Below are 14,185 nucleotides of genomic sequence, written 5' to 3' on the forward strand. Positions count from 1 at the left end.
AGATTTCCTGTGAGTAGCAGATGTTTGATAACATTTTTAAGCAAGTTAATCTGACAAAACTGTAAAACAGCCATTACTTGGCACTTATAAGGGCTCTGGTACACGGGGAGATTAGTCGCCCGCGGCAAAACTCCCTGCTCGCGGGCGACTAATCTCCCCGAGTTGCCTTCCCCCTGCCATCCCACCGGCGAACATGTAAGTCGCCGGCGGGATGGCAGACGCGGCGGGGCGATTTCGGGAAATCGCCGAAAAAGCCTCGCGAGTCTTTTTCGGCGATTTGCGCAAAATCGCGCCGCCGCGTCTGCCATCCCGCCGGCGACTTACATGTTCGCCGGTGGGATGGCAAGGGGAAGGCAACTCGGGGAGATTAGTCGCCCGCAAGCAGGGAGTTTTGCCGCGGGCGACTAATCTCCCCGTGTACCAGAGCCCTAAAACAAATAAAAAACATACATTAAAAGGGACAGTTCACACAAACTTTTGGTATGTTATAGAATATGAATTGTCTTTGAATTATTTGCCTTCCTCTTTCCAGTTTTCAAATGGGGTTGCTGCTCCAGCAGTAAAAACTATTGCTCTGCAGGGCTGCAGGTTTATTGGTAGTTATTTTTTTTTTTTTTTATTATTATTACTTATCTTAAATTAAGGCCCTTTCGTAGTTATCTTCCAGTCTCTCATTCAAACCACTGCCTGTTACTAGGCTAAAATGAACCCTAGCAACCACATATACTAAAATTCTTAACTGGAGAGGAACTGAACGACGAGCTAATTTAATTAAAAAAAAAAAAATGTATTTGTCTTTGTCTCAAAATTAATGTATACTTCATAATAAAATTACATTTTAAGGTTTAAATTGCTTTAAACGGCCAAACACTTTTATGGAAATTTTAGATGCCGAAAGTCATTTGAGGTAATTAGGCAAGGTTTATGAGACACGTATGTGGGTTCTGAGCAAAAGATAGTCAGAACAGAATAAAGAAAGCACAGGGTTTATATAGACTTTGTGACAGTAGCATATGTCATAAGAAACGTATGAGCATAGTTGTTACCAGTTTAACAGTTTTAGGGCTCTGGCACACGGGGGAGATTAGTCGCCCGCGATTAACTCCCTGTTCGCGGGCGACTAATCTCCCCGAGTTGCCTACCCCTGCCATCCCACCGGCGAACATGTAAGTCGCCAGCGGGATGGCAGACGCGGCGGCGCGATTTCGCGCAAATCGCCGAAAAAGACTCGCAAGTCTTTTTCGGCGATTCCCTGAAATTGCCCCGCCGCGTCTGCCATCCCGCCGGCGACTTACATGTTCGCCGGTGGGATGGCAGGGGTAGGCAACTCGGGGAGATTAGTCGCCCGCGAACAGGGAGTTAATCGCGGGCGACTAATCTCCCCCGTGTGCCAGAGCCCTTAAGTGTTTAGCAGTGCTGGGCTCAGAAACACTTCTGAATGATACAATCCAATTAAAATTGCAATCAGGGGTTAAGGATATTTTTTGCAAAAAGTTAACTGTTAAATCTGAAATGCGTTATATTTTTTTACTCTGTAAAAATTTTTAGGGCATGACGGATTGGCCTCAAAGTCTAATGTTAAATCTGAAATTACCTCAAGTAATACAAACTGTCCCCAGCTGGTTTCCCATTTGTTCACAGCATCAAGCATCTCTCTGCATTTTTCATACTGTAATCTCATTCGGACAACTTCTTCATCATGTTGGCTGAGAAGCTCTTCTGTAAAGTCATCTGTAAAGTACAAAATATTTTTAAAAAGGATACAGGGGGGATTTCACAAAAGTTGGTATAGCACTTTTGGAGTAAAGTTGTGTTAAAAGTCGAGTAACTACATTCTTCATATTCACAACCAGAAATCTGCCAATACACTAGGGAAGCACCAAGCCCAGTTTTTCAGGTTCAACCGAATCCCTGAATCCATACCAAGGGATTCGGCCAAACCCCAAACCAAATCCTAATTAGTGTATACTAAGATTTTTTAACTTCTGTGTTTACGCAAACATTTTACCCTTCCAAATCCTAATTAGCATGTGGCAAAAAGTGTTGAATCCAGACCGAATACCGAACCGAATCCTGAATTCAGTGCATCTCTACAAAATACCAACACAACTGCCACTTTTAATTTTTTGGTGAAAAGCAAAAAAAAAAAAAAAAAAAAATTTGTTTACAGACACTTTTGTGAATATGTAGTTTAAATATGTCTGAAGGTTGTCATTCATCCAGATCGTGGCATATATATAGTAAGTCAAATCGACTGGATGTGGCTTACTTTTTTTTTCTCTTGAAGACATTTCACTAGTCATCCAACTGGCATTTTCAATTCAGAATGTACAAAGCTCTGGGTATAGATACCCTGGAATCTTGTTGCAATTAGCATAATCTGGTTAGTATAGAGGTAAAGCATTGATTGTATTAGCATGATTAGAGCTCTATAGTATTATTAAACTGTCCATGAAGAGGTGCCAAAATAGCATTGTATTACAATAGATTTTTGGAAAGAAAGGCTCAATACCTTCAAAAGAATCACACCCAGTCATTGGTTCAAATATGTGGATGACACTCTGATTAGGACACACAGACACAACAGTGAACCACAACATCAAGTTTACACATGAAGATATGAAAGATAACAATTTTTTTGGAATGCTTGGTAAAAGTCAAAGAAGGTGAAATGCTGGAAACAGAGGTCTACAGGAAACCAACCCATACAGACTAGTACCTGCTATTTGAAACCCACCATCCACTAGATCACAAACTGAGGGTTATCAGAACCCTAAACCACAGAGCAGACAAGATCCGCACCAGCACAACAGTGGTTAAGGTGACAGAGTTGGAACATCTCAGAGGGGCACTTAAAACTTGCAAGTGTCCAAATTGGGTCTCTGTTAAAGGACAAGGAAAGGCTAAGTCACTTGGGGGTGCCAAAATGTTAGGCACCCCCAAGTGACTTAAATCGCTTACCATGTACCCCGGGCTTGTGCACCAGCCCGGGGTACCTGTAGAGAGCGCTTCCTCCTTCCTATTCGCTTGCTAGCCAATTGTCCCGGACAAACGCATGCGCAGTAGAGTGAAAAGCCGACTTCTCTGTTAAAGTTCGGCTTTTCACTCTACTTCGCATGCGCGCGATCGATCAGGAAGGAGGAAGCGATCGCTGCTACCCAGGGCTGGTGCTGTTCTCTTTGTACAGGGGCACCAGCCCGGGGTAGAAGGTAAGCGATTTAAATCACTTGGGGGTGCCTAACATTTTGGCACCCCAAGTGACTTTGCCTTTCTTTCTCCTTTAAAACCAGTAGAAAGAGAAGCAAAAACACCAAAACTACTGTTGAAGGTAAAAATAATGACAACCTGAAGAACTTTGTCCTCTCATATTTAGCTGTGGTGTCCGAAACTCAGACAGTTTTTTTTAATGTTGCCTTAAAACCAACAACACAGAGGCAGCAAAAGACCCAATAACAAAGCATAGCAAGAGTATGGGGTCTATTTATCATGCTGTGTAAAAAGTGGAGTCAAACATTACTGGTGATGTTGCCCAGGGTAACCAATCAGCAATTAGATTTCAACAGTTACAAAATCAAAGCAAAGCATCTGATTGGCTACTATAAACAACATCACCGGTGATGTTTTACACCACTTTTTACACAGCATGATAAATATACCCCTAAGTGTATGCAGGCAGGTGGTTCAACATCTATTGTCTGCAAGGTTTAAGAACACCTCATAGCTCCAATCATGCTAATACAATCCTTACCTCCATGGCTTCTCTGACCCAATGCTGGTTATGTTGATTGGAGAAAAAATTCCAGGGTACTTAACTCATGAGAGATCTTTGTACAAGTCATTCTGAATTAAGTAATTCCAGCAACTTCCCAACTTTCAAAATTATTTTTTTTAATGTCTATTTTGTCAATTTCCAGCCTGAGAGTAAACAGTAAGCTATTATTGCAAGTATGGGATCCCTTATACGGAAACCAGTTATCCAGAAAGTTCCAAATTACGGAAAGGCCATCTCCCATAGACTCCATTATAAGAAAATAATTCTCATTTTTAAAAATGATTTCCTTTTTCTTTGTAATTAAACAGTACCATGTACATGATCCCAACTAAGATATAATTAATCCTTATTACAGGCAAACCAATTCTACCTGGTTAAAATAATGTTTAAATTATTTTTTAGTAGACTTAAAGCATGGAGATCCAAATTAGGGAAAGATCTCTTATCCAGAATGCACTGGGTCCCAAGCATTCTGGATAAAAGGTCCTATACCTATGCATATTTTTACTGTGGCCCCGTTTACTATTTTTCCAGTCTGTCATTCTGTCCCCTGCCTAGTTGCAGTAATTAGAGTTTTCTCCTTAAAGGACATGGAAAACCCCATCATGAAAATTATTTGTCTTTCTAAATACTGCAGACTCAATATTAACACATGAGCATTGAAGCTGTCATGTATGTTTCAGTTTTTGACAGAATATTCAGTGTAAGAGATAGGAGACGTCACTTCCTCTTGTGTGGGCTTGGGTATTGAGGCATGCACATAAAAAAGGTTTTTTTTTTTTAACTCATATGCATTTCATTCTGTAACATTTTCAGAAAAGTTATCAATTATGTTGCCAGGAAAAATAATGCCCATTTGAAGACTCTACAGAAACTATTTTTGAAGCTCTTTTCTCTTGAATGCAATGTTATTTGGGCAAAAAAAAAAAAGTGTGCCCTATCACATATTATATTTATTAGGGTTTCCATTTCCTTTAGAAATATAACTGTCCACATATAAAAGGTAATATGGCAAAGAAAAGTAAAGTTACCATTATAGTATGGAGTGAATGACTTTCTTTGCTCTGTGCTATAAAAGCATTTGTCCCAGTACATCTTCAGCTCTTCTCTAATTTTCAAAACCACATCCTTCAGATTTGCTTTCTTAAGGTCTTCTAGACGTATAAGTTCGTTTTCCCACTGTGGGCAGAGGAAATTTGATGAGCAGAATGTTAATATAAGCCCTGGCACTGTGATAAATGTCACATGGGCAGATTTTCCAATGGTGCTGTTCTTTGACATCTGTAGAAGTCACCTAGATGTGCAGGTTCCCAGCAAAAAAAGCTTCAGCTGTCTTTTCTCCACTGGCAGTCTTCACCAGCAGACAAAACGTTGTGTGCGACATTTTTATACTTCTTTTATGGGACAGAATCATACACAACAAAGCAAACCTACTGTTTTCATTTTAATAGCCCTCTTAAAGTCAGTGTTTACAATTAATATGCTTTTAGATTTTTACTGTTAATGTCTACATAAAATACAAATTCTAGTGTGCTTCTACAGTAATAGTTTGCTTTTTACATGCTTTAAGAGGATCACATCAACAAAAATAAAGAAGTTCAGAATTTTATATATTTTAGATGAGTAAAATCATGCTCATGGCTACAGCTCCAGCATCCCTGTGTACCTTAGTGTTGATGTGAAATGCTTGTTCTCAGAGCCTGCAGATTCATAAGTTTGAACTGGAGGTAAATGGATCGAAGGCATTTGCATTTATAATAAAATACTTATTGTTGGCAAAATAAAACATTTTAGATACAATAGACATATGCCAATAAACAAGTGAGCTTTTATAATAGCTACAGAAAACTTACCAGTTTGATTGAATTGGCAATAGGACACAGAGGAGATTTTTGGCATGTTTCCTGCTCATCTTGTGGTACCAGTAAGCGGCTCCACAAAACTTGAACTCTTTCTTTGAGGGCACTCAGAGTGGACAGCATGGTTTCTTTTTTCAACTCAAGCTTAAACATACAATAAAAAAAAATTAAGCCAGATAATAAAAACAAATATCTGTAACTTGCTGCACAAGCATTTTTATCATCAATTTTTTTTAACCTTATAAAAGGTATACAAGTATAACAAACCTGCTCTTTAAGAACCCTCAGCGCCTTGATATTATCAGCTGTAAGAAAGAACGCCTCTTCATCCTCACAGATGGCATCCTGTTCTAAAGAATTTTCAGGCTGACGTCCCATTTCATCCAGACACTGGCGAATTTCTGCTCTCAGAGTAGAAAAGACCTGCAGACGTTGTTTCTACAAAAAAAAAAATAAATAAATAGACTTTACTTATCCTTTAAACCTGCTTTATTCAGCCATCGGTTCATGCCCGAGTGGCACACCCTTGAACTTCTTTTGAAGGAAGGCGATTCTGCTCAAAGCACTTCATTAAGGTGACTGCATGTAAGTAGACATTAGTTGCCAAATGAGAATTTGAGCACCTTAAATACTGCTTTTGCTCCATGTGCCATAGGAAACCCAAATTTCAAAGGCCTTACAATGAGAAACACTAATGAATACAATGTTGATTTTTGCAGTAAGAGCTTACCTTTTCTTCAGTCTGAACTTTAATATGTTCTTTGAGTTCTTCCAGCTGTTGGCGACTTGGTATACTTCCAGTTGGTATGTAATATGGAGTCACACAAAGGTCAGTACACAGCTCAATATCCGTTTGCTGCAGCAACCTGAGCTCCTCCAATCTGTCATTTTTTTCATTTAGCAACATTTCTAATCTCACTCTTAAATCCCTCTCTGTTTGAAGGACAGTCATGCCCTCATCCACCTGCAATAAACAGTTTTGTAATTTCAATAATGGGCACTTTAAATCAATTGTTATTTTTAAATGCCCAGTGAAAAGCTTCCAAATACATGGTATACATTAAATGAGGTATTTCCGACCTCTGGGTCTTGCAAGAAACAATAGTATAATAATAGCAGTAGTTAAAGTAAATTTTTACTAAACCAGTTTGTTGGTCAATAATAGTGAACCAAAAGAATGCTATGATTCCTGTATTAAAATTTACCATTTGGTCTGGCTTTTAACACACCCTTTTATTGTTTTGCTTAAAATGTACAGTGCTACAAATACAAGAAGAGTAAGATTCAAATTGAAAAAAAAAAAATGCAAAAGTTTTGGCAGCCCTGGCCAAAACTTCAGAATATATTATTCAAATATGTAATTTGGCAAAGGGTCCCTAAACTTTTGCATACAACTGTATGTACTTTTACTTGTTTACTTGTAATTACTTGTAATAATAGCCATTATAGTATACCTAGGTATTTTCTTTTAGTGTATAACCTAATTAAAACATGGTGCAAAAAAAAAAAAAAAAAAAAAGAAAATATGAGTGAGGTCAAGTTTTCAATTTCTGGTGTTACATAACTTGGAAAAAAGAAAGCAGCAAAAATACTTAAAGCTGGCATTGATGGCTCATAAAGTGCAAAGAGATGCAATTCAAATATATACATTTGCTTCTCACCATCATCAGAAAGGAGAAGGGGAGACGTGTCCATCATAATATATGTAATATGATTATTCTTTTAGATAAGCCATTTAAACACATTTTATTTCTAATTATTGCCATACTATTGCAAAAGACTATTCTGGGAAGCAAAAATAAAGAAAACAAATTCTATCAACATGGTTGATGGCATAACAGCTGCATGGATGGAAGGAGGTGGGTTATATATTTTATACTGGCGTACTTGATTATAAAAACATTCTTGTTCAGATCTATTTACTTACCACATATTCCTCTATCGATAATTCATGGCACAGTAGTTTTAACTCTTTTTGGCAGTTCTGAATACTCTTCTCAATCCTGTCTTTCATATCAACTTCCTCACTGATCATACGGTTTAATAATTCCTGAAAGTCAAAAGTATATATGTAAAATATATGTATATGGAATGCCAGTTTGTTAGGCACTCCTCCCAGTGACTATAATTGCTGACATTTTTTGCCTCCAGCAAAACCAATTGGACTGGGAAAATGTACCTAAGATTGTCACATTTCCCTGATTTCAGATATCCCATGCAATACCCTGGGTTCATGCAAACTATAGTACTTGTAAGGTGCTTGCTATAATATACACACCACCAATTCATCCATAAACAAGAGGTGTGCCAGTTCAAGGTAAAAGACACAGTATTTTTTTTGCCACTGGAGGGTGCTTGACGAATATGAATGATTGCATAACCCAGATTTGGCCCCACACATGGGTGGTCTTATCAGGCACAGATCCTCTTGTTCGGTGACCAAGCTAACTAATAGAATCTTTACATATGGCCAGCTATACTTTTCTTTTACTCATTTAAAGGAGAAGGAAAGTCATTTTTGCTTTTTACTGCCAATAGATTTGCCACATTAGTTCCACCTAGAACAATATATATATTCTGCAGAAATCATTACCATACCCGAGTAAACAGCTTTCTCCGTTTGCTTAAAGGACAAGGCAAGACATGCAAAATATAATTTTTTGCCTAATAAAAGAAACCAAAATTCTAAGCAGCTTTGCAATCTACATTTATTACAAGTTTGTAATGGTTTGAGTTATTTTTATTTATAATTGCTATTAGAAGCAGTGTTTGCCTGTCCTTTTCTATTCTCTGCCCTGGTGGCTCAGACTGTTGAAACATTGTAACACAAGCCAGCAGACTGACAGACCTGCCTTGATGGAGAAGCAAGACCTTTGCAACATTGTTTAAAATGTAACATCCAGGAGTTCACCAAATGCTGCTTTCAATAGCAATTACATTTACAAACTAGAAAGGGAAGTTTGAGAACAAACTTCATGTTGGGTTGAAAAACATGAAGTCACTGAATGGGCTCTGCCCACTTTCTCTAACCTTGGACCACAGTTATATAGTAAAAACCACTGTGCAAAGTTTGGAGACCCTGGTTTTAATAGTGTCTGAATGGCAGCAACTTAAATTTCCCCACTGAAATTCAACGAGTGACATCTGATTGGCGGTTGGTGGCTCCACCCCCATTTTTCTAACCTGAAACTGCAGTTACCCAGTGACTAATTCTGCAAAGTTTAGGGACCCTAGGATTAATAGTTAAAGAACGGCAGCAGTTAAAATTTAAACCAATAAAAGTCAATAGGTGAATTGTGATTGGTGGCTCCACCCACTTTTTCTAACCATGAGTCGAAGTCACCCAGTGACAAACAGTGGGCACCCTGGCATAGTGTGAGAATGGCAGCATTTTAAATTTAAACCAATAAAATTCAATGGATGAAATCTGATTAGTGGCCCAACCTACTTTTCCTATTTTTGAACTGCAGTCCCCCAGTGACCAACTTTGCAAATTTTGAAAAAAATTGTGAGACTGACAGCATTTTACACTTCACCATTGAAAGTAAATATGTGAAATGTAATTGGCTGTTGGTGGCTCCTCCCACTTGTTCTAACCTTGAATATGTAGTCATCCAGTGACTGACTGTGCAAAGTTTGGGAACCCTGACATAAATAGTGTGAGAAAAGCAGCAAAAGTCTGATTGGCTGTTTGTGGCTCAACCCACTTTTTAAAACCTAAAAATGCAGTCCCCTAGTGACCCTGGTGTTAATACTGTGAGAATGGCAGCAGGTTGAATTTCCCCATTGAAAATCAATAGTTAAAATCTGATTGGCTGTTGGTGGCTCCACCCACTTTTTCTCTGAACCACAGTTACCTGGTGACTAGCTCTGCAAAGTTTGGAGACCTTAGTATTAATATTTAAAGAATGGCATCAGTTTAATTTTAAACATATGAAGTCTATAGGTGAAATCTGATTGGTTGTTGTTGGCCCCGCCCACTTTTCTAACCTTGAAACAGTCACCCAGTGACGAACTGTGCAAAGTTTGGGAACCCTGACATTAAACATGTGAGAATGGCAGCAGTTAAAATTTCCCCACTGAAAACAATGAAAGAAATGTGATTGGCTTTTGGCGGCCCCACCCACTTTTTCTAACCTTGAGTACACGCAGTGACTGTGCAAATTTTGCAAACCCTAAAGCCTCAAAGCTGTAAGATTGGCAGCAGTTTCAATTTTCCCATGAAAGTCAATGGGTAAAATTTGATTGGCTGTTGTTGGCCCCTTCCACTTTGCAGTTTAAAAAAAAAAAAAAAAAACAACAAAACTTGAATGCGTAGTCACCCAGTGACTGACTGTGCAAAGTTTGGAAACACTGGCATCAACCCAATAAAAATCAATAGGTGAAATTTGATTGGCTGTTGGTAGCTCCGCCCACTTTACAAAACTAAAACTGCAGTCCCCTAGTGACCAAGTGTAAAAAGTTTGTGGACCCCGGTGTTATTACTGTGAAAATGGCAGCAGGTTGAATTTCCGCCAAATCAATAGGTAAAATCTGATTGGCTGTTCACAGCTCCGCCCATTTTTGGGCATCCAGCAATCATCACATTTTCATTCAGGCTGAGCCCATGACTATGTGATTCAAGTTTGGGGAGTGTAGCCTCAAAGCTGTAAGATTGGCAGCAGCTTCAATTTCCCCATTAAAGTCAATGGGTGAAATTTGATTGGCTGGTGTTGGCCCCTCCCACATTGGGGTCATCCAACAAATGTTGCCGTTTCATTCGGGGTGACCCCATGATTATGTTATTCAAGTTTGGGGGGTGTAGCTTCAAAGCTGCAAGTGCGGCAGCTGTTTGAAAATCTTCCCTGTCAAAGCCAATGGAAAAATTGGAGGGTTCGGAGCGGCGCCACAAAAAGACGGGGGGCCGGATCGCTTAGAAAAGCACAAGCAACCTGCTCCGCTATAGGGAGAAGTGTGGAGAGTTTGGGTGCTGTACCCCTAAAACTGTAGGAGGAGTAGCGTTTAGAAAATGGAGGGCGCTAAGAAGAAGCCAAAGTCGAAGAACAGTATGTTGGGGTTTTCAACCCAACATAATAATATTTAAAGCGCTACAAATTTTTAACTATTTCATATTGGAAAGTTGCTTAGAATTATGTTTTCTTTCATTATGCGAAAAATTATTTTTGGGGTTGACATGCCCTTTAAAGGAGAAGGAAAGGCTAATAAAGAGCTGCAGGCATAACTTCAGTTCTCTCAATAGTGCCCTTAAGTCTCCCAATATTTCTCCCCTTCAGATGATCAGAAGCCACATAGGAAAAATAACCCCCTGAGCTCTGTAAAGAAGATTCCCATAATGCCACGCTCCTGCACCAAAACCTAGACTGGTGTACATGCGCAGTTAGTAAGACTATGAGGAAGCTTCCTGCTGATTGGCTCAGAACACACATTCCTAAGGGGATTGAGGGAGTTCTTAGCATTCTTGAGGGAAGCAGGAGAGGAGCGAACTGCGTGTCTCTGGCACAGGAAAACAAACAGACAAGAAATCCTGTTTCTTTTCAGTGCAGCATTTCTGTAAATGCTTAAGGCTGTATTTACATAGCCTTTTCTCATCAAGCTTACTTAGTTTTTACCTTTCCTTCTCCTTTAAGCTGTAGCTGCCAAATTAAGTAGCTTCCTGCCTGCAGTCTATCCGTTATAGCTCAGATCACACATTCTTAAGGGGGGGGGGGAGGGAGTTCTTAGAATTAGTGGGAGAGGGAGCCGGAGAGGGGAGAGAACTGCGCAGACACTGGCCATGAGAATTAAGGATGTTTCTTAGAGAGAAAGTCAGACACTGGAACATCATGTTTACAAAAAGAGAGAATCCTGAAAATACATTTTTGATAGAGAACTCAGTGCAGCATTACTGTAAGTGCTTATGGCTGTATTTAGATTTTTTAGGTATTTTTTTTTTTATATATACCAGACCGCCATAGTGAAGGAGGATTCATACTAACTATTATACATGCCATTACGGACCAGTTTTAGACAGCATATCTACAGGTCTCTGGCTGTTAAGTTTGGGCTTCTAGCAACTGAAGAATCACAATGTATGTAATTGTATTAGAATCCCATGTTTAGAGTACCTCAATGTGCTTCTTAACTTCTTCCATACGTCTCAGTCGCATCTCTTCTTTGATGCCCAGCCCATCCCATATGTCCATAAGCCTTGCAAGAGCATGGTTCATACTCGAAATTAGAGAGGCAGCCAAAACTTCACTATAAAAAATATAGGGGAAGGAAAAAACTTTATTTTATTTTAGGGTTGTGTGACATGTGGTGTTTCTATGCTGCATATTACTGAATCACAGCGCAGTGTAAAAATGTAAGCGGTCTTATGCGTGTATATAAGCCAGGCATATTTCAAAATTACCCATGAATCTTTCTACTTTCCCACAAACCTTTGCACGTTCCCAATAATCCACCACATTGCATCAGTCTGAACGTCATCATACATATTGCCACACATAATAACACAATGTAGAATCCTGACAAACTGTAGTAGCTATGTATAATTGAACAATGGATGTTAATATCCGTAATAATTTGCACCAAAAGCATACAATGACTATAGGGATCTGAACAAAGGGCATTAAATAGTGGTACTGCTGAAATTCTGTAATAAAGTAGAATGAAAAGTTTGCATAATTTCAACAATGATGCTAAAATACACTTTAAGGATTTTTGAAGGATCTTACACTTACAGGGCTAGTTTACTGTTTTTCTTTGAAATAAATATTTAAAAACATATACCCCACTGATGCCTCATTTAATGTAATTGTATTGGTATTTATTTTGATTATTGAAACTTAGCAGTAGCTGCTGCGTTTCTGAGAGTTCCTCTGCAGGGGGGCCCACAAACTCTAGTTACACCATTGCTACATCATTTGTGTCACCTGCCAAAACAGAATTGTCAGAAGAGAACCCTGAATGTTGAATTTTTATAAATAATGAACTATCAGACCCAGGTGCAAAACAATTTCGTATTCCACTATAGTTGAGCAGGAATGCTGGTATGTGCAGTTATAGTTCAATGCCTACCAACCTCCTCTAACAGTCAAGAGTTGTATATGCCTTTTATTAAAGTAAACAGCATTAATGCAGCCATAGGAAACTAAAGGCAATTTAAGTGTTGAACTAAAACTTTCAACGTTGTTAAGAGTCTTGTTATGTCTATCTTAACAGCTTGTGTCATGAGTACCACACAGTAGCTGCGAGCCTGCCGATTTCCCCATGTAGCTGGATACAAAAAGTTTCATATACTCATTAGCCACATCTTCACTACAGTTTATTTTATCGGGTGTTTCAGGTGTCTCTTTAAACCGAACAAATTGTAATAACATTACGATAGCTCTACTTTAGCAGCAAATAACTAGCAAGGACAAGCACACAAAGCTCTCAATGTAAACATAAGACACTGCACTGCGGCTACCCTGGGCCACCATTAGTACTTACCTTTTCCTGGTACCCCGCGGCATGGTTCTGTCTACGCAACTAACTGTCCAGAAGGACCAGCACTGGAATTCCGACGGGCGGACAGAAGGAAAAAGAGACAGAAACAGACAGGCGGAATACAAGCACCAAGAACCGAACTATTCAGCTAGTTTTCAAATTTGGCTCCACGGTTTCTACTCCGCTCCTGATTGGACGAAGTGAGGAAAGAGGGGTGCGGCGTAACATATCCCCCCCCCTTAGGCGGCCCTTTCCGGGAACCGTCACGCGACGCTGTTGGGCAAATAAGAACGCAGCAAAGTAGAAACTTAACGACGTCACCGGTGCTGCTGTGTTTCTGTATTGTATGGGTTAATCTTCGGGCTTTTGTGTTGGGGGACAGTTGCTGTAGAGCTGCAAGAGCTATTAGGAGGTTATAGGATTGGAATAATTTGGGTCACATAAGTGTGAAGAAATGCTATGTGGGACCTGAGGGTAGACCTTGGTTCCAACATATATACGGACGTGACGTGGGGTTTTCTGGATAAGGGACCTTTCCGAAATTTGGATCTCCATACCTTAAGTCTACTAAAAAATCATTTAAACATAATTTAAACCCAACTGGATTGTTTTGCATCCAATAAGGATTTATTATATCTTAGTTGGGATCAAGTACAAGGTTCTGTTTTATTATTACAGAGAAAAAGGGAATCATTTTTAAAAATTAGAATTATTTGCTTATAATAGAGTCTATGGGAGATAGCGTTTCCATAATTCGGAACTTTCTGGATAACGGGTTTCCGGATAAGGATCCTATACATGTATTGGGTTTTTAAGCTGAGCTTGTGGTTTTGTTTCTTTTTTGGGAAACGTAAACAAAACTTAGCAAAACTGCAGACGCTTTCTTAAAAGGATGTTTAATATGTCAGCTTTATGTTTTGTGATCCCTTCCAGATGTATAAAATTATATTCAAGAGTACATGCAATTTTTCATAACCTTCAAAAAAAAATGTTTTGCTTTTAAAAAAAATGTGACAAACATATCCTTTAGTAGGTGTCCTCCTGAAGCTAATCGGAGGCATGTCTGGTTATTCACAACAAGCGT

General features: G+C 39.1%; 1 protein-coding gene across 3 annotated transcripts in view; it reads right to left on the reverse strand.

Moving 5' to 3' along the window:
• prc1.2 (protein regulator of cytokinesis 1, gene 2) overlaps positions 1–13,329 on the reverse strand; it is a 30,431-nt gene extending 17,102 nt beyond the window's left edge. The window contains exons 1-8 of one of the 3 annotated variants that reach the window (XM_012967738.3): positions 13,105–13,329; positions 11,736–11,868; positions 7,559–7,681; positions 6,362–6,595; positions 5,899–6,069; positions 5,626–5,775; positions 4,804–4,951; positions 1,595–1,731 (exon numbers count right to left, since the gene is read on the reverse strand). In XM_012967738.3, coding sequence (XP_012823192.2) covers positions 1,595–1,731; positions 4,804–4,951; positions 5,626–5,775; positions 5,899–6,069; positions 6,362–6,595; positions 7,559–7,681; positions 11,736–11,868; positions 13,105–13,127 — 1,119 coding nt within the window. In that variant the 5' untranslated portion in view covers positions 13,128–13,329. 3 annotated transcript variants of the gene reach the window in all.
• Between the last annotated feature and the right edge of the window lie 856 nt (positions 13,330–14,185).

The sequence above is a fragment of the Xenopus tropicalis genome, chromosome 1, assembly GCF_000004195.4.
Source record: "Xenopus tropicalis strain Nigerian chromosome 1, UCB_Xtro_10.0, whole genome shotgun sequence".
Classification (NCBI taxonomy): Eukaryota; Metazoa; Chordata; class Amphibia; order Anura; family Pipidae; genus Xenopus; species Xenopus tropicalis.